General features: G+C 44.9%; 2 protein-coding genes across 3 annotated transcripts in view; one reads left to right on the top strand and one right to left on the bottom strand.

Annotated features, from left to right (window-relative positions):
- HEATR4 (HEAT repeat containing 4) overlaps positions 1 to 19108 on the top strand; it is a 52923-nt gene that overhangs the window by 17547 nt on the left and 16268 nt on the right. Inside the window, exons 7-15 of the mRNA XM_036242066.1 lie at positions 254 to 414; positions 2631 to 2735; positions 7638 to 7756; positions 8755 to 8935; positions 9508 to 9577; positions 11444 to 11633; positions 12324 to 12402; positions 13742 to 13901; positions 15726 to 15808. Coding sequence (XP_036097959.1) covers positions 254 to 414; positions 2631 to 2735; positions 7638 to 7756; positions 8755 to 8935; positions 9508 to 9577; positions 11444 to 11633; positions 12324 to 12402; positions 13742 to 13901; positions 15726 to 15808 — 1148 coding nt within the window. The remainder of the gene's footprint in view (positions 1 to 253; positions 415 to 2630; positions 2736 to 7637; positions 7757 to 8754; positions 8936 to 9507; positions 9578 to 11443; positions 11634 to 12323; positions 12403 to 13741; positions 13902 to 15725; positions 15809 to 19108) is intronic.
- Positions 14823 to 17827, bottom strand: RIOX1 (ribosomal oxygenase 1). 2 transcript variants are annotated; one of them, XM_036242035.1, is made up of 2 exons: positions 15641 to 17827; positions 14823 to 15076 (listed from the first exon to the last, which is right to left on the bottom strand). In XM_036242035.1, exon 1 carries the CDS (start codon positions 17825 to 17827, stop codon positions 15908 to 15910), a length of 1920 nt encoding a protein of 639 aa, XP_036097928.1. In that variant the 3' UTR covers positions 14823 to 15076; positions 15641 to 15907. The 2 variants fall into 2 exon arrangements, with proteins under 2 accessions (XP_036097928.1, XP_036097937.1); XM_036242044.1 differs by having other exon boundaries at positions 15722 to 17827.

The raw sequence follows: 19108 nt of genomic DNA, 5'->3' as shown, positions 1-19108 counted from the left end.
GCCTTGTTGCTGTTACCTAACAAGAGACTTTTAGGATTTACCTTTTCAGGTTAAGATTTTGTCTATACTTAAAACCTTCATATGACCCATTTAAATATCGTTTAAATATGGGCTTGAATTTCTAAACTGAGAGGGGCACAGAGAAGTAAGATATCAGGCAGGTAGCAGCCTTGGGTACCAACCCAAAGGCTGTGCTTTCTGTGGGGAAAACATGTCACTTATCTGGACTCCTTTTTTCACTCCACTGTGGCAGATAATAGCATAGACAGCTGGGTTGCAGCTCAGTGCTTGGCTTTGGAGGGTACAGCCACTTACCCCGTGATTAAGAGGATTCTCCATCAGCTGTTTAACAAGAAGAATGAGGACACCGAGGACCAGGCTTACATGCTCCTGAAACATCTCAGTGGGAAGACGGTATGTGTCCATTACAGGGTCAGAAAAAGAAACCAAGTTTTGGAAAACTGGGTCTTTGCGATCAGTGCATGTGTAAAGAATAAAAAATGCAGGTGGTTGGGCAGGATGATCTCAAGCATAGGTAAAACTGGATTCAGTGTGGTTGAGCTGGGGTGTAGAGGTATATACAAGGAAAAGTAACAGCTAGCTCAGAGAAAGGTAAGAAAAGCAGATGATTTCTGTGTATGCAAGAAGAGTTCTAATATGTAGAATTTACTCCTATAAATTTACCCTTGAAAACCACACAGACATTCAATTCTGTTTATTTTCAGCAGAAATGTGAAATACAAAGATTGAGGCATATAAAAATCATTTTAGGGGTAAAGATAGTTAAAGTCAGGAAGAGGAATGCTGTCCCAATATGCCAAAGTTGTGGGTTCGATCCCTCATCAGGGCACATACATGAATCAACCAGTGAGTGTGTGAAGAGGTCAAAAAACAGTTGATGTTTCTTTCTACCTTTCTTTCTCTCTCTCCCCTTCTTCTTTCTCAAATAAATAAATAAATAGAGAGTAAGCCCCAGGGGTTTTCTGTTCAGGTTACAAAATCTATATTTTGTTTGATTCATGATCCCAGCATCAGTTGGCTTAGATCAGCGATTTTCAACTGGTGTGCTCCAAGAATTTTTATTTTATTATAATTTTTTTTTAGGTTAATCCTTACCCAAGGATATTTTCCCATTATTTTTTAGATAGAGTGGAAGGAGGTGGGGGAGGGAGAGAGAGACATCGATTTTTTTTTTTATCCTCACCCAGGACATTTTTCCATTTTTTGTTCAGATAGAGTGGGAGGGAGAGAGAGGAAGAGAGAAACATCAACGTGAAAGGGACACGTTGAGTGGCTGCCACCCGCACAACCAACCAGGGCCGGGGACAAACTGCAACCAAGGTAAGCGCCCTTAGCGGGAACTCAACCCGGGTCTCCCTGGACCGCAGGCTGACGCTCTAACCACTGAGCCAAACCAGCCAGGGCAGAAACATCGATATTAGACACATCAATTGGTTGCCTCCCACTCGACCCAGACCGAGTATGGAGATGGAACCTGGAACCCAGGTACAGGCCCCTGACCAAGAATCGAACCCACCACCCTTTGGTCCAGGGGCCACAACTGTAACCGCTGAGCCAAACCGGCCAGAGCTATTTTAATATTAATTTTTAATCCTCACCCGAGGATTTTTTTTTTTTTTAACCTCACCCGAGGACATTTTTCCATTTTTTGTTCAGATAGAATGGGAGGGAGAGAGAGGAAGAGAGAGAGAGAGAGAAACCGACGTGAAAGGGACACATAGAGTGGCTGCCACCCGCAGGACCAACCAGGGCCGGGGACAAACTGCAACCGAAGTACGTGCCCTTAGCAGGAACCAAACCCTGGTCTCTCTGGACCGCAGGCCAATGCTCTAACTGCTGAGCCAAACTGGCCACGGCCCGAGAATGTTTTTTATTGATTTTACAGAGAGGGAGAGAGAGAAAAAAAACACAATATCGATATGAGAGAAAAACATTGATCAAATGCCTCCAGTATGCACCCTGACCAGGAATTGAACCCAAATCCACAACCTTTTGGTGTTCAAGACGATGCTCCAAATGACCAAGCTACCTGGCCAGGGCCACCCCAAGTATTTTTAAAATGTGCAATACCTATTTCTTTTCCCTCCAGTGGTTCTCAACCTTCCTAATGCCGTGACCCTTTAATACAGTTCCTCATGTTGTGGTGACCCCCAACCATAAAATTATTTTTGTTGCTACTTTATAACTGTTGCTACTGTTATGTCTTAGGCTACCCCTGTGAAAGGGTCATTTGACCCCCAAAAAGGTCATGATCCACAGGTTAAGAACCACTGCCTTAGATTGTCAAATAAAATAATGACAATAGCCAACACAATAGCTGTCTGGGGTGAATGAATCAAAATCATACCTAATTTTTCTTTTGTTAGATAGGCAAAAAATATATTTTTTAGTGTGCTGTAGAATTTAAGCAATTAGTTTATATGTACCATGAGATGAAAAAGTTGAAAATCACTGGCTTAGATGGAACAGTGCTCCATATTTTGTAAACCTACTCCTTGCTAGGGTAGGGATGGACATTATGCTGGATGCCATGTCAAAATGGAAGTTATTCACGGTTCTAGTATCTGTAAAGATGATGAATAATCCATATAAATCTTCCATTTTCTTAGACCCTGATACACACCATGCTTGCTGTGGAGCTGAACAGCCGTCAATGGAAGGACCGGGTTATGGCCTGCCGGGCTCTCTCGCAGATCACTGGAAATGTCTGTTTGGTAAGTCTTCTCTTTCTCTGTTTTCAGGACAGAAAGTCTAGGCTAGAGAACGCTTCTACCTTTTGCTGTATCTAATATCCATTCTTTTAATTTTTTTTTCTTTATTGATTTTTATAAAGAGGAAGGGAGAGGGAGAGAGATAGAAACATCAATGAGAGAGAACATCGATTGGCCGCCTCCAGCATGCCTCCTACCTGGAAATTTGGCCCACAACCTGGGCGTGTGCCCTGACTGGGAATTGAACCGGCGATCTCTTGGTGCATGGCTCGATGCTCAACCACTGAGCCACACCAGCCAGGCATATCCCATTCTTTTTACTTATTTATTTATAGTTGTTGTTGTTTATTTATTTATTTACTTATTTTTTTGTTAATCCTCACCCCAGGATACTTTTCCATTGATATCTAGAGCGAGGAGGAAGAGAGGGAGGGAGAGAGAGAGAGAGAGAGAGAGAGAGAAGAGAGAGAAACATCAATATGAGAGAGACACATTGATTGGTTGCCTCTTGCACATACCCTGACCAGGGCTGGGGAATCACACCTGTAACCCAGGCATGTTGGCCATTGACCAGGAATTGAACCCAAGATTCTCAGTCCAAAGGCTCTAACTACTGAGCCAAATCAGCTAGGGTTGTTTTTTTTTGTTTTTTTTCTTTGGTATGTGCCCCTAGCAGGAACCGAACCCGGGACTCTGGTCCACAGGCCGATGCTCCAATAGCTGAGCCAAACGCCAGGGCAGGGTTTTGTCTTTTTGTGTGTGTTTTTTTAAAGAATAGATTACTGCCGTGGCCGGTTTGGCTCAGCAGTTAGAGCGTTGGCCCACAGACCAGTGAGTTGCGGGTTTGATTCTGGTCAAGGACATGTAGTTTTGATTCTGGTCAAGGGCACGTACCTGGGTTGCAGTTTTTCCCCGGCCCTGGTTGGGGTTGTGTGGGAGGCAATCACTGGATGTGTCCCTCTCGCATCTATGTCTCTCTGTCTCTCTCTCTCCCTTCTATTCTATTTTCTGAAGATACAAAAATATCGTTCGGTGAGGATGAAAAAATAGATTACTGATTTTGAGAGAGACAAAGGGAGAAGGAGAAGGAAACACTGATGTGAGAGTGTGACATTGATCAGCTGCCTCCTGCACGCTCCCTACCGCTCTCGCATTACCACCTTTTTTTAAATGTCCTCACCCGAGGACATTTTTCAATATTTTGTTCAGATAGAGTGAGAGGGAGAGAGAGAGAGAGAAACAACGACGTGAAAGGGACACATCAAGTGGTTGCCCAACCAGGGCGGGGGACAAACTGCAACTGAGTTATGTGCCCTTAGCAGGAACCGAACCCGGGTCTCTCTAGACCGCAGGCCGACACTCTAACCGCTGAGCCAAACCCGCCAGGGCTCGCATTACCACCTTTTATTCCTAACCCAAAATTATTTTCAAATAGTTTTTTCAAATAATTTTTAAATAATTTCTTTCTGTGACTTAAGCTACTGCTTCTCAGCCTGGTGGCAGTCCATAAACTGTCTATAAGTCACCCACAAAAAAAAAAAATCCAAGAGTTTAAAAATGTGTATAGTCGCCCTGGCCGTTTTGGCTCAGCGGTTAGAGTGTTGGCCTGCGGTCCGGAGAGACCCGGGTTCGGTTCCTGTAAGGGCGCGTACTTTGGTTGCAGTTAGTCCCCGGCCCTGGTTGGTCGTGCAGGTGGCAGCCACTCGATGTGTCCCTTTCACGTCGATGTTTCTCTCTCTCTCTCTCCCTTCCACTCTATCTGTACAAAAATTGGAAAAATGTTCTCGGATGAGGATAAAAAAAAAAATTAAAAATGTGTATAGTCGCTCTGGCCAGGTAGCTCAGTTGGTTAGAGGGTCATCCGGATATGCCAAGGTTGTGGGTTCGATCCCTGATCAGGGCACACACAAGAATCAACCAATGGATGCATAAATGAGTGGAACAAAATTGATGCTTCTCTTTCCCTTCCTCCCTCTCTCTAAAATCAATTAAAAAAAAACTTTTATAGTAATTTGACATTACCCCAATATCAATGTACTACATAAGTATCAGTCAATGACATTTTCCCACTCAAATACTGGTCCTTTATTACAGACAGTTTAAGCAGCACTGACTTCAACTGCCCAACAACCCAACTATACTAGTGTCTGTGCTGGCTTTCCCTGAGTGTTTAGCACACACATGGAAGGTATAAAACATAGACCCCAATTTCAAAAACTGACATTATATTTGGAGTAACAAGACTAACACACACACAAATGGTTGAAGAACAAGCAATAAATGTAAGGTGCTCTTAAAACTTTTCAGAGAGAGGTTAGTATAGGCTGAAATTATCAGTTCAAATTCTGTGAAGAAGTATGGTATAGCTGAGAAAGACTTGGATAGAACTGAAGGGGGACTTTGGCATGGAAACCAAGTTTCTTCTTGCCATTATTTTTTAATCATCGTCAGCTATCCAAATGGGATTTTCCCCTTCTTCCTATGTGTCCCTATAGCTTTTCCTTATAACACAAAGTACCTCCAAAATGGCCCAGAACATTCCCATTCCCATGAGGAGTTAAGACCCTCCACTCTTTGATCCTCGCATTTTGATGTGGAAAGCACAAAATCTGGTCATTCACTACAATCACCTGAAGACATTTTAGTCTGAGTTAATTCTGCCTCAACTGCTATAGTACCCTGCTGCTAAAGTCCTGGACCAGGAGCACAGGCATCACCTGAGAGCTTGTTAGAAGTTCAAAATCTCACCTCAGGTCAACTGAGTCAGAATCTGCACTTTAACAGTATCATTTTAACATCTGATTCATTTGCACATTTATCCCCTTAGCAGTTGTCACTCAAGATTAAAAGTAAAAAGACAGCCCTGGCCGGTTTGACTCAGCGGTTAGAGCGTTGGCCTGCGGTCCGGAGAGACCAGGTTCGATTCCCGCTAAGGGCACGTACTTCGGTTGCAGTTTGTCCCCGGCCCTGGTTGGTCGTGCGGGTGGCAGCCACTCGATGTGTCCCTTCACGTCGATGTTTCTCTCTCTCTCTTCTTTCCTCTCTCTCCCTCCCACTCTATCTGTACAAAAAATGGAAAAATATCCTCGGGTGAGGATAAAAAAAAAAGTAAAAAGACATGCAGAGCAAGCAGGGGAGAGGGTAAAAATGGGAACTTTGTATCAGATTGCTGGAATTAAGAAAGGCAGTAAGACCCTGGATGGTTTGGCTCACTGGTTAGAGCGTTGGCCTGGGGACCAAAGGGTTGCAGGTTTGATTCTGGTCAAGGGCACATACCTGGGTTTCAGGTTTAATCGCAGGCCCTGGTCAAGGTCATGTAGGAGGCAGCCAATCAAGATTCTCTTGCATCAATATTTCTCTCTCTTCCTCCCTCCCTCCCACTCTATCTAAAAATCAATGGAGCCCTGGCCGGTTTGGTTCAGCGGTTAGAGCGTCGGCCTACGGTCCTGAGAGACCCAGGTTTGGTTCCCGCTAAGGGCGCATACTTCGGTTGCAGTTTGTCCCCGGCCCTGGTTGGTCGTGCGGGTGGCAGCCACTCGATGTGTTCCTTTCACATCGATATTTCTCTCTCTCTCTCTCTGTTCCTCTCTCTCCCTCCCGCTCTACCTGAACAAAAAAATAAATAAAAATAAAAATAAAAAATAAAATAAAAATCAATGGAAAAATATCCTGAGTGAGGATTAAAAAAAACCAGTATATTCATCAGTTCACCTATTCAGTAAGCAAGCAGTTTCTGACCACATCCTACATGTTATACACCATGCAAGGGTATCTAGCATTGGAGATGCAAAGATAATGTCTTCACTTGGTTATAAATAACTGTAACAGCAGTTTTATGGTATTATGGGGTTTTCCTATGCTTATAGAGGTCACTGAGGAGATGCTTTTTGAGCTAAATCATAAAAAAGCAGAGTAGGAAAACATCTAGTATCAGGTAGGGGTGAAAAAGGGAGATTTTTTTGGCAAAGAGAATAGCTTGGACACATTTACACAATCATTAACTACAACTGCAATAATCTTTGTCCCTTCCCCTCTGAGAGAAGTATCAATGTATATAGGTAGCCAACTGTCATGGTTTCTCCAGGACATAACAGTTTTGTTTTGTTTTTTAACTGATTTTAGAGAGAGCAAGGGAGAGGGAGAGATAGAAACATCGATGAGAGAGAACGTAGATTGGCCACCTCCTGCATGCCCCACACTGGTGATTGGGCCCACAACCTGGGCAGGTACCCTGACCAGGAATTGAACCGGCGACCTCTTGGTGCATGGGCTGAAGCTCAACCATTGAGCTACATCAGCTGGACTTTATTTATTTTTAATCCTCACCTGAGGATATTTTTACATTTATCTTCAGACAGAGTGGGAGGGAGGGAGGGAGAGAGAGAGAGAGAGAGAGAGAAACATCAATGTGAGAGAGACACATCAACTGGTTGCCACCTGCATAATCCCAACTGGGCTTGGGGACTAACCACAACCCAGGTACATACCCTTGGCCGGAATCGAACCCGGGATTCTTAGGTCCACAGGCCAATGCTCAACCACTGAGCCTAACCAGCCAGGACCATAACAGTTTTTGTATTAAACTCAGGCAAATAACATGTAAATTGGGATGAGTTGTGTCAGCTTCAAATTTTATGTCTCTCAAGTACAGATTACATTGTCCCTGACATAATATAGTAAAATATGAGCCTGGAAAATAGACCTGGGTCTGAGTCCTGGCTCCAGCACTCAACTTGTTAACCATGGGCAAGTAAATCTAAACCTTCATTTTGTCATCTGTAAATGGTAATATCTGCTTCACTGGACTGTTTGAGAGGATTAAGTGATGGGTAAAACTTTTATCACAATGTCAAGTACAAAATTAATGTTAAATAAATCATAGCTAATTATTATACCTATTTATAGGATATGAAACATAAGTTGATCCAGTTGATGTGGAGTGATTGGAATAAGGAAGTAAGACATGCAGCTGCCATAGCTCTGGGACAAATGAGTCTTGGGAAAGAGGTGCATAACACAATCAGGTAAACTGAGTCAATGTGAAGCAAGAAACTTTTCTAATCTTTTTTTTTTTTAATCCTTACCCAAGGACATTTTTGCATTTATCTTCAGATAGAGCGGGAAGGAGAGAGGGAGGAAGAGAGAGAGAGAAACATTGATGTGAGACACATCAAGGGGCTGCCACCCACACGATCCCAACCGGGGCCGGGGACAAACTGCAACCAAGGTATGTGCCTTTAGCGGGAACTGAACCTGGGACTCTCTGGTCTATGGCCCGACGCTCTAACTGCTGAGCCAAACCGGCCAGGGCAACTTTTCTAATTTTAAAAGTGTTCAGGGGCCCTGGGATCCAGCCAGTCTTAAAAGGGTTCAGGGGCCCTGGGATCCAGCGAGCCAGCCTTGTGGAGCTGCTCTGTATGCTCAGCATTGTACTAGGTTCCACTGCAGGATTTTTTTTTTTTTTAAATAAAACAAAAAGTTAACAGTCCCTATAGACACTAACAATGTGGCTAAGGAAAGAATCATTAATTGAGTGCCACTAGTGTTAGGCACAGCTTTAGATGACCGAAAGAGTTCAAAAGTATGACATGATTCTGATTATATAGGCAAGATACACAAATACCTAGTAAGGTCAAGTTTCATGGAGGATGGATAAGACTACATAAGCAGAGAGAAGGAAAGACATTCCAGGCTGGGAGCCAAATGTAGAAACAAGCATGGAACAGGTGAAGGCAGTGAAGAGAACTGTAGCAAGCAAGAGGTGCATGTTTGAAAGTTTCTTTTATTTAGTTATTCAACACAGTTTAGTGCTTAGCACATGCTAGGTAATAGGGATTCAAGTAAATAAGATAGTTGAGTCTCTACCCAGTTAAACTTATAATGGGAATAAGGCTGACTAGGAAAGGATAGAAATGGATAATGGAGAGCCTACAGAGGTTGGATTTTATTCTGAGGACATTGCTGGGGAAGGTGTAGCACCAAGAGTTTAAGGAAGGAAAATAAAAGCACCTGTGTTTTACAGAGTCAAGCTGGATCAAGGAAATCCCCAACAGCGTGTGGAAGCCCTGTCCCTGATTGGTGGGCTCAAGCTCATGACAGCCAAACTTCTCCCAAGCTTCCTACACTGCTTCTATGATGACTTCATGGCAGTTCGGCAAGCAGCCTGTTTAGCAGCAGGTGCCCTACAGATTCGTAATACAATGGTGAGTCAAGGAAACATGCTCCCATCTTACCTGATCAACCAGAAGAGGGCACTGCCCTGAGCTTCCCTTGTTGTGCATAGTACACTCACCATTCTGTGGGGACACAGAATGAGTGATCAGAACCAGGAAGGTGAGGGGGGTATATAGGCCACATCAATGAATTAAGACAACATTTAGCTCCCAGCCAGCCAGACTTCACTCTAGAGCACACCCTTGAATCCTATTCTCACCTCATTGTTGGGCTTTAGGATCAACTCCAGTGAATAAAGTTGGAATCCCATGTTATTAGGGGAAAAACTGATGGAGGTATTCAAAAGAAGCCAGTATGACCATATAGATCTGTGAGCTGAGAAAATCAACTTATAAATATGATAATTCAGCTAATACATTACATGTGCAGGCTAGTACTTCAGACTCCAGCTCATTTGTCACTAGAATTGATATGTCATTTTTCAGTTATAATACAATTTAGAGACAAGAGGGGTCCCTTTCTCTGGTTCATTCTTGCTCTGGTCTTCTCCACCCAACATTGCCTTTTATCCATCCAGCCCCATTTTCTCCCCCCATTCCAGGTCCTTAAATGCCTTCTGAATCTGATAGAGAGAGACCCTTACTGGAAAATCAAGGCCTTTGCCATTCGAGGTATGACAAAAAAGAGTGGTCCCAGTTCCTCAATCTCAAATATATTCCCATATGCTAGTACAAGTGATCCCCAGAATTTCTCTAGGAACGGGGTGAAGTGTAGGGGAGGGGATGATCACACCTGCTCGAAGTTCATTACCTGAGAAATTAAAGGTTATTTTCCGTTTTTAAGTTTTTAGTTAAGAATACCAAATCTGCCCTGGCTGGTTTTGGCTTGGTTAGAGCGTCGGCCTGTGGACCAGAGAGTCCCGGGTTCGGTTTCTGCTAAGGGCACGTACCTCGATTTCAGTTTGTCCCCGGCCTCGGTTGGGGTTGTGCGGGTGGCAACCACTCAATGTGTCTCTCTCACATCGATGTTTCTCTCTCTTCCCCCCTCTCTCCTTCCCACTCTGTCTGAAGATAAATGCAAAAATATCCTCGGGTGAGGATAAAAAAACAAAAAAACAAATCTGCCCTGGCCAGTTTGGCTCAGCTGTTAGAGCATCGGCCTGCAGACCAGAGAGTCCCGGGTTCAGTTCCCGCTGAGGGCACGTGCCTTGCTTGCAGTTTGTCCCCGGCCTCGGTTGAGATCGTGTGGGTGGCAACCAGTTGATATGTCTCTCTCACATTGATGTTTCTCTCTCTCGCTTCCCCCACCCCCCACCCGCCCACTCTGTCTGAAGATAAATGCAAAAATGTCCTTGGGTGAGGGGAAAAAAAAAACAAATCTAGGTCAATGTCAAACTTATTAAGGCAAAGGGCAGATAGTCCCTAACAACTGAATTTAGGAATAAGTTCCAAGTAGATGTCTACTGTTGGATACACTTGCTTTTTCTGGACATTTCAACTACAGAATCCTAAACGTCAGACCACATTCAAGACTGCTATAGACCTTAAACCTTGTCCTCAAAATGTCCTACTTTCTTTTAACTTTTTTATCCTCACCTGAGGTCATTTTTGCATTCATCTTCAGATAGAGTGGGAGGGAGAGAGGAAGGAAGAGAGAGAGAGAAACATCGATGTGAGAGAAACACACCGAGTGGTTGCCACCCACACGACCCCAACCGGAGCTGGGGACAAACTGCAACCAAGGTATGTGCCCTTAGCAGAAACCGAACCCGGGACTCTCTGGTCTGCTCTAACCACTGAGCCAAACCAGCCAGGGCATGTCCTATTTTCTTTTTAAGGATCTTTTGCATTGTTTCTCTTTGGCAAGTCCCTAGAAGAATCGACCCTATGAAGTTATGGTACCTCCTTTCCCCATCACTCTGCCTTGACTAGGCTAGTTTTCTGAGTTATCTGTCCCATATCTCATCCCTACATTTGCCTATTTATGATAGGTAAATTAATGTATTCTCATATCCTAATGGGCAACAATGGGATGAAACACCCCTCCTAGGAATCCTTGGAGATAGCTGTCCTACTCAAACCCCTCTCCAAAATTCTAATGGTAATTATCATCCAAAAAAGAAGGTGCAAAACAAATATTTAGTTTAGCATTTGCAATAATTAACATAGCAAAGTGGCTGCCTACACATTATTTTATTTTATTTATTTATTTATTTAAATTTTAATCCTCACCCGAGGATATTTTCCCATCGATTTTTAGATAGAGTGAAAGGGAGGGAGGGAAGGAGGAAGATATATCAATTGGTTGACTCCCACATGATCCTGACCAGAGCCAAGAATCAAATCTGCAACCCAGGTACATGCCCTTGACCAGAAATCAAACCTGCAACCTTTCGGTCCTCAGGCTGACACTCTAACCGCTGAGCCAAACCGGTCAGGGCTACACATCATTTATTAATAAGACCATTTCTGGATGTTAGGATATAGCCAGGTTAGTTTTAAGTGACAGTGGAATATTCTGCCCTCTAATCTCTGCAGCTTTGGGACAGATTGGCCAAGTGAGTCCCCAGCTGACAGACCTCCTGCTCTGGGCTATCCACTATGAAGCGTCACCAGATGTGCGATTAGAAGCTTGCCGTAGCATCCTAGCCCTCAAACTTCAAGGGGACCGGGTCAGGGACACCTTCCTAAACGTGCTGCTCCTAGAAAACCATGATGCTGTTCTAAAGTAAGCACTAAACCTCTGGTTCCCTCCACCACCCCTTGTACTGCCAACTCTCACATCCTTGTTAACAGAATATATCCCTGCCTTTCCAGGCTGCCTACTGGCTATAAAAGCATGAGCTCACCTGTGCCATTCCCCTACTTACACAAATGGGTAACAGAAAAACTAATTTAAGTTAGATAGAAAGTCAAGCTCGTGTAGTTTACGCACCTATTCTCTATCCCAGGTGGTTTTGTTATTCATTTATTCAACTAACATGTATTAAAAGTGCCTACTGTGATAACAGGCTTTAGAGAAAAAAAAAGTCTAGAGTTTGAATACCAGCTCAGGCCTGCACTAGCTATGTGAGCCTGGATAAGTTACTCAAACTCTCAAAGCTCATTTTTTTCATTTATCAAATGCAGACAATAGTTTATCTTAATGGGTCTGTGGTGATAATTAATGAGATGTCATGTTCAGTACCTGTCATAAAAACATTCAATAAATGGTACCTATTAGTACCTTCAAATATATCATCTCTAAAACTATACAACATTCCTATAAGCTAAGCTACCACTTGCAGATAAGGCTCAGCAAAACCACATAATTAGGATTGGAATTTAGGATTCTTATCTGATTCTAAGTCCTATATTTTCCACCCCTGTGGTTTTTTTAAGGATAGAAACAATCTAAGAAGTTCTTCTTATCTTTCAGGGAAATTCACCAGGCAATGAAGATTCTCAAGTTAGAAAGTGAAGGAAACCAACAAATGCTGCAGGAAATCAAGAACAGGGTAGATAAGTGCAAGCTATGTTTTCAAGAAAAATTCAGGACTTGCAAGAGTTCTTCAGACCCTTTTTGCCCCTAAGTATATGCACATACTCTCTTTCCCATCATGGAAATACTTTCCACAATCCTAGACACAGATAACACATCATTTGAAGACACAAAACATCTGTGCAAGATAGGATTATAACATCCTATTAGAAAAAGACAAAACAAAAATCCCATTACAGCCGTCCCTTGTCACTTCGCACTTCAACTTGCATGGCTTCACTCTATCACAGTTTTTTCAAATATATTCATTAAAAAGTTGATTGAGACAGTGAAAATAATACAATATGAACTCGGTTGTCTGAGTTAATTATATACTCCTCTATTACAATTACAATGAAAATTACTGTACGTATGGACTGTAGGCCTATGTATTCGAGCACCCCAGGAATCCTTCAACGCCAGGTGCAACCGCTAGAGTCTGGAACAGATTAACCTCGATAAACGAGGGACGACTGTAATTCTATCAAGTAGTCCTCAAAATCAGGGTTTGTTGTTGTTTGTAAAATAGTTTCCTTCCCTTCCCATTTTCTCTCCACCATCCCCTAAACCCAAGTTCTTTTTTGAAGCTAGGCATAATGAAGAAATGAGGAACTAGAGCTAGCCTCCTATGTTTTCTTTTTCCTCCTGAACTTTTCTTAATTTCTTATCTAGTCTCTGTTACCAAAAGAACACTCTAGCTGAACAGGTGGTTTTAATTTTTCAAAGCTGTTAGAAGAGATGAAGGCGTAGAAGGAAAAGGACTTTAAAAATGTAAAAAATTCTTTCTTCATATATAATTCACAAAACCAACTTGACACCAAGCAAGCATTTCTTTTTTTTTTTTTTTTAATCCTCACCCGAGGATATTTTTCCATTTTTTGTACAGATAGAGTGGGAGGGAGGGAGAGGAAGGGAGAGACAGACAGAAACATCGACGTGAAGGGACACATCGAGTGGCTGCCACCCGCACGACCAACCAGGGCCGGGGACAAACTGCAACCGAAGTACGTGCCCTTAGCGGGAACCGAACCCGGGTCTCTCCAGACCGCAGGCCGACGCTCTAACCACTGAGCCAAACTGGCCAGGGCAAGCAAGCATTTCTTAGCAGGTTCCTTTCATCATGCCCCAAAAGTTAGAGTAAATTTTTCATTAACAGGTGTAAAAATGTCCCACAAATATCACAAGAGAACAATGTTCTCAGGCATTTATGTGCCACCTAATACTAATAAGCATGATGCAGTAAGTTACTTTATGTTTTTTTGATGATTTGCAGCTTGGTGCATTTGTTTTTTTCAATATCATTTGTTCTGATCTAGATTCAAACACTAAGCCAAAAGGACTTGGTGACTCAGAAAATATTCAAGATCGAGGCGGTCATAAAAAAACTGAAGGAGGAAGCAAAACATGTTTACTTACAACCCAAAGAAGGGCAAAAACCACCAAAACTCCATACTTTTCTTCAAGAAACACTTCATGGTAGGTTTTCCAGGGGTGAGTACTATGCTTTTAATGTGCCTTTTCTAGGACCTGCATGTTTTGGGACTTAGTTGTGGGCTCTGTAGGATGAGAGCCAGAAAAGACCATCTACTTTCCTTCCTGGACATCTTTTCCTTCAGTCCTTCTGTTATTTCCCCCACACATACACTTTTATTTGCTGTTTTATCCCTTAAAAAAATGAATGAGGGTGCTCTATTTGAACTGATTTGAAAGTTAGGTTAAAAAAAGGATATATTAGAAAAACAAGTATAAAATAAAACAGAAACTACTGTAAAGCACCCTAAAAAAGCCTTGTAGCCCTGGCCGGTTTGGTTCAGCGGTTAGAGCATCGGCCTGCGGTCCAGAGAGACCCGGGTTCGGTTCCCGCTAAGGGCATGTACCTCGGTTGCAGTTTGTCCCCGGCCCTGGTTGGTTGTGTGGGTGGCGGCCACTCGATGTGTCCCCTTCACATTGATGTTTCTCTCTCTCTCTCTCTCCCTCCCACTCTATCTGAACAAAATATAAAAAAAACAAAAAAATTGAATGTTGGTCTGCGGTCCGAAGAGACCCGGGTTCGGTTGCCGCTAAGGGAATGTACCTCGGTTGCAGCTTGTCCCCGGCCCTGGTTGGGTCGGGTGGGTGGCAACCACTCGATGTGTCCCTTTCACGTCGATGTTTCTCTCTATCTCCCTCTCACTCTATCTGAACAACAACAACAAAAAAAATGGAAAAAATGTCCTCAAGTGAGGATTTAAAAAAAAAAAGCCTTGTAGGTTTAACCTTTAATACTGGTTACCTCTGGAAAGTGAGGCTAGAGGGAGAACTATCATATTTAATTTAGGTACATCCATGGTTTTGCAACTTTAAAAGAAAGACTTTATATAGTTCTCAACCTTATATAACTGAAACTATGAGTGATGGTGACAGGATCTTAAAAGTTAAAGATACAACTTAAATGATGAGGTGCAGACATCAAGCTGGACCAATATATACTTACAAAAATCTGTGTGCCCAGGCGTAGCAGCAGCCTCAGGTCATTCAGCCAACTGCCTACCAGCCACCACCCCAAACCCAGGTCTTCTGGTTCCAAATCCAGTGCTCTCTTTGGTACACCAGGCTCTTTTCCACCAACCATGAGAATATTCATTTGCCAGATATGGGGAAGTTTCTTCCAACTGCCAGAAAAAAATGAGAGTGGAAAGTAACTTCAACACCAGCCTTCCCTCAGGGCCAGCTTGCTACAAGCTGGTTTACTGAGGCCTATGATAGCATAACTAGGAGACAGTGCAAGCCACTGATGCAAGCAAGCACTGAACAAAAATATAACCTACTCTTAAAAACATAGAACTTTTCTAATAGGATTATGCTGTTTGGGGTTCATGTAGCATGATTAAAATAAATAAATTAACCCCAAAGTTATAGAATTGGCCCCAATCCTATAACTACCCATTACCTTTCACCTCATCTCCATCTTCCTCCCCCCTCTCCCACATCCCTTCAAACCATGCCACATAATAACCTAGCCTTAGAAAAGGGAAACATTCTTTGGCACTTTAATAACTTTTCTAACATTCATACAAACTCACAATAACAAACAAGATACTGACCCCAACCCTCCCCCCAAGAACTCAAATTAAGGATGCAAACAAATTCCAATAAAAACTTCTAATGTCTCAAGCTGAATGACAGCAAGTGCTACACAGTACACTGAAGCCTGAGGGTGATGATAAGGTTGGTACTCTGAAATATCAGGGATCAAGGTTACTTCGAAGGAAATGGCTCCTTTTTTCCACCTCCAGCTTCTGCTTTTACTTTTGTACCTAGATGAGGCTCCTAGAAGATCATCTGAGTTTTCTGACATTGAAGCAGTCATAAAGGTAAATGTGAGCAGATCAATGGTGATCAAGGTAAGAACATAAGTTTTTCCCCAAAAAAAGGTGGTGGTGGTAGTGACAGGAAAGAATCATCACTACTGCCTTGTTTCTAGCAATCAACAAGAAACTACTTCAGGTAAGAGGCATCTTAGTGAGCAGTAACCCCTTATCATATAACATGGTTGCCAAGGAAAGCTGGTCCTCCACACTGTCACAGGGCAAGTCCCCTACTCTCACAAACTCTGGGTAGGAGCGGAGCAAGAGTTCCATGGCATCAGCTTGCTGGGGTAGTATCTCCAAGCACTTGGGCTCCTCCAGATGATAAACACGAGAGTTTTCCACTGTATAATAGAGAAGCAAATGGCCTCCCTCACCCACCAGCCGAGCTATCCCATCCTGAAGCATGTGCACTTCTGTTTCTGTTGTCAACTGGGCCCCCACATTTACAGGTTCTCCAGCCTCCCAGCGAATTGGGAGCCCATAAACACTTAGTGCCCTCTCCCTATCAGTCAACACAGGAGGCAGAGAATCATGGATGAAGTCTTTGGCTCGCTGGTCAGCCACAGCATCGACAGGGGCAAAGTGTCCTAAGCGGGCAACCAAGACCCGCACCTTCTCCATGAAAGCAGTTCTTCGAGGATCCTTAGAATCCGAATGCTGGGCCCCCATGTAATCCATGAAGTCTCGGGGCAGCCCCCTACGAAACTCCACATTTTCTTCCATTGCAGCCTGCACTGCCAGAGGTAGTACGGCCTCCAGGAAGTCACCCCAGGTATTGCGCTGGTATGTGGACAAGGTGAGGTGCAAAGAGTGCACTCCTTCGTGGCATTCGGCTTGGTGGATGAAGCCCCGAGGAAAATAGAGCAAATCTCCAGGTTCCAGCACGGTCTGCAGCACCGGCTCACCAAGGTCATCCTGGCTAAAGTTGGGGCTGGATGTCAGGGCCAGTTCCTCAGTCGGGACCCGGGGTCGGTAGACACGCCAGAGTTTCCTACCTTCCAACTGCAGGACAAAAGCCTCGATGTCGTCGTAGTGGGGAGCAAAGCCCTGAGAGTTGGGGGGCGTGAGGTAAATGTTGGAGCCCGCCATACTTCCAAACTGCTCCTGGAGCACAGCCAAGAACTGCCACACAGAGGTCGAGAAAGCCTGCGGACAAAGGAGCCGCAGGGAGCAGCCGGCCTGGTACAAGGACCAAGCAGCGGCGGGGAGGGCGCGGCCCGGGGGATTCAGGGTCTCGCGCCGCCCATCGATGTAGCGCGCGGCGTCCAGGTGCTGCCCGAACTGCACCTCCTCGTTGCGCAGCATGGAGTCTAGGTCGGCAGTAGAAAAGAGACCCTGGTAATAGGTGTGGTCCTGCCGCCGAACCAGCACGGCCTCCCGCTCCCACAGGCGCCGGTAGAAATGATCGGGTGGCATGGGCGCAATGAGCCATTCGAAGAGGCGTGCTGCCCGCCGCCGGCTGCTGGGGATGCGGCTAAGCTCCGCCAAGACCCGCTGCAAGGGAGAATCCCACGCTAGCTCCCCGCCCATGCTATCCACCGGCGGCCCCAACAGCGCCGCTGCGGCCACGGATGGTGGGGCAGCCGCCAAGTGCTGGGCAGAGCACAGTAGGGCTGAGGTCTCCACCACGCGGGCCGGTGCGGTGGGTACGTCCACCAGGCGCGCCGGAGGCACCGAGGCTGGCACTAGGCGAGCCGGCGGGGTCTGCGCCTCCACCAAACGCGCCGGGGGTGTTTGCAGGGAGCGGGCCGCTGCTGAGGCCTCCAGCAGCTCTCGCCGGGCCGCATCCGGGGGGGCCACCGTTCCGGCAGGCAGCGGGTCCTGGGGATCGTCAACTGTTGATTCCACCCTCAAGTCCTCAGAGTCTTCGCTTGGCAGCGTCTGGGCCCTCAGCGCGGCCATGCGGGATGCAACACTTCTCCTCAGCTGCCTCCGGATCTTCCTGGGCCTCAAGGGCAGGACCAGCACCGACCCGCTGTGTGATTGCGGCTGGCGCCGGCGTCTCAGCCGCCCGCGCCTCAGCAAACCCGCGCTAGCCCGGAGCCCGTCCATGATGGAACCCTCCCCCAGCCCCACCGGAGGCCCGAGAAAGAGGTCCACGCAGGCCCCAGCTGCGGTGTACTGTGGGAAGGGGGCGGGCCTCCAGCCGCCAGGGTTGGCCACGCCCACCGTTCTTCCACCCAGCCCCTTTTGCTCATCCTATGAACAGACGATACCTTAATTTTTTTTTTCTTTATTGATTTTAGAGAGGAAAGAAGGAGAGACAGAAATGGAAACATCAATAAGAGAGAACATGGATTGCCGCCTCCTGCATGCCCCTTACTGGGGATCAGGCCCACTACCTGGGCATGTGCCCTAACTGGGAATCAAACTAGCGACCTCTTGGTGCTATGGGTCGAGGATCAACCACTGAACCACACTAGATGGGCTATTAATTTTTTTTAATTCTATAACACATCAACTGTATATTGTATTGTATTGTATTTAGCACCATAAGTCAAGTCTCCTTCCATCTCCATTTTATCCCCCTTTACCTTCCCCTACCTCTTCCCACTCCCCTTCCCCTCTGGCAATCACCATACCTTTGTCATTGTTTTTGTTTGTTTGTGTTTTGCTCCATCCATTCACCTTTTTCACCCAGTCCCCCAATCCCCTTCCCTCTGACACCTGTTAGTCTGTTCTCTGTCTCTATGAGTCTGTTTCTATTTGTTAGTTTATTTTGTTCATTAGATTCCACATATAAGTGAAATGATATGGTATTTGTTTTTCTCTGGCTTATTTCACTTAACAAAACAGTACCTTAATTGAAATGTGGGGCTTCACACTAGAGCCACAGAGTCTTTGACAAATTAACAAGGATTTTGTATTTAGAGGCGATTTTAAAATCAAGTTGGCTACTTAACTCTTTATTCCTTCTAGTCTCTGCATATTGCAGTGTGCCCAGGATATTCTCATTTCTGAACAGCACGTTCCCTAGCAATTTTGTGCTGAAAGTGCATAAATCAGGTTTTCAAGGAATGCCCTCAGGCAAATTTCAAGATTTCAGTTCAAACCTTGGGTTTGCCAGGCCTTTATTCTGCAGATGACTGCAGATGACCTGTAAATTCCTCCACCCAACTTCTCTTTGTACTTTCTCCATTACAAATTCTCAGGTTGGCCTGGCTGGTGTGGCTCAGTGGCTGAGCCTCTGCCCATGCACCAAGAGGTTGCCAGTCAGGACACATGCCCAGGTTGTGGGCCCAATCCCCAGTGGGGGGTATGCAGGAAGTGGCTGACCAATGTTCTCTCTCATCGATGTTTCTCTCTCTACCTCTCTATCTCAAAATCAAAGAA

Source organism: Molossus molossus, unplaced genomic scaffold (genome assembly GCF_014108415.1).
Source record: "Molossus molossus isolate mMolMol1 unplaced genomic scaffold, mMolMol1.p scaffold_m16_p_1, whole genome shotgun sequence".
In the NCBI taxonomy this organism is placed as follows: domain Eukaryota; kingdom Metazoa; phylum Chordata; class Mammalia; order Chiroptera; family Molossidae; genus Molossus; species Molossus molossus.
Note: the sequence above shows the minus strand (reverse complement) of the source record. Positions and strands in the feature narration are given on the sequence as shown.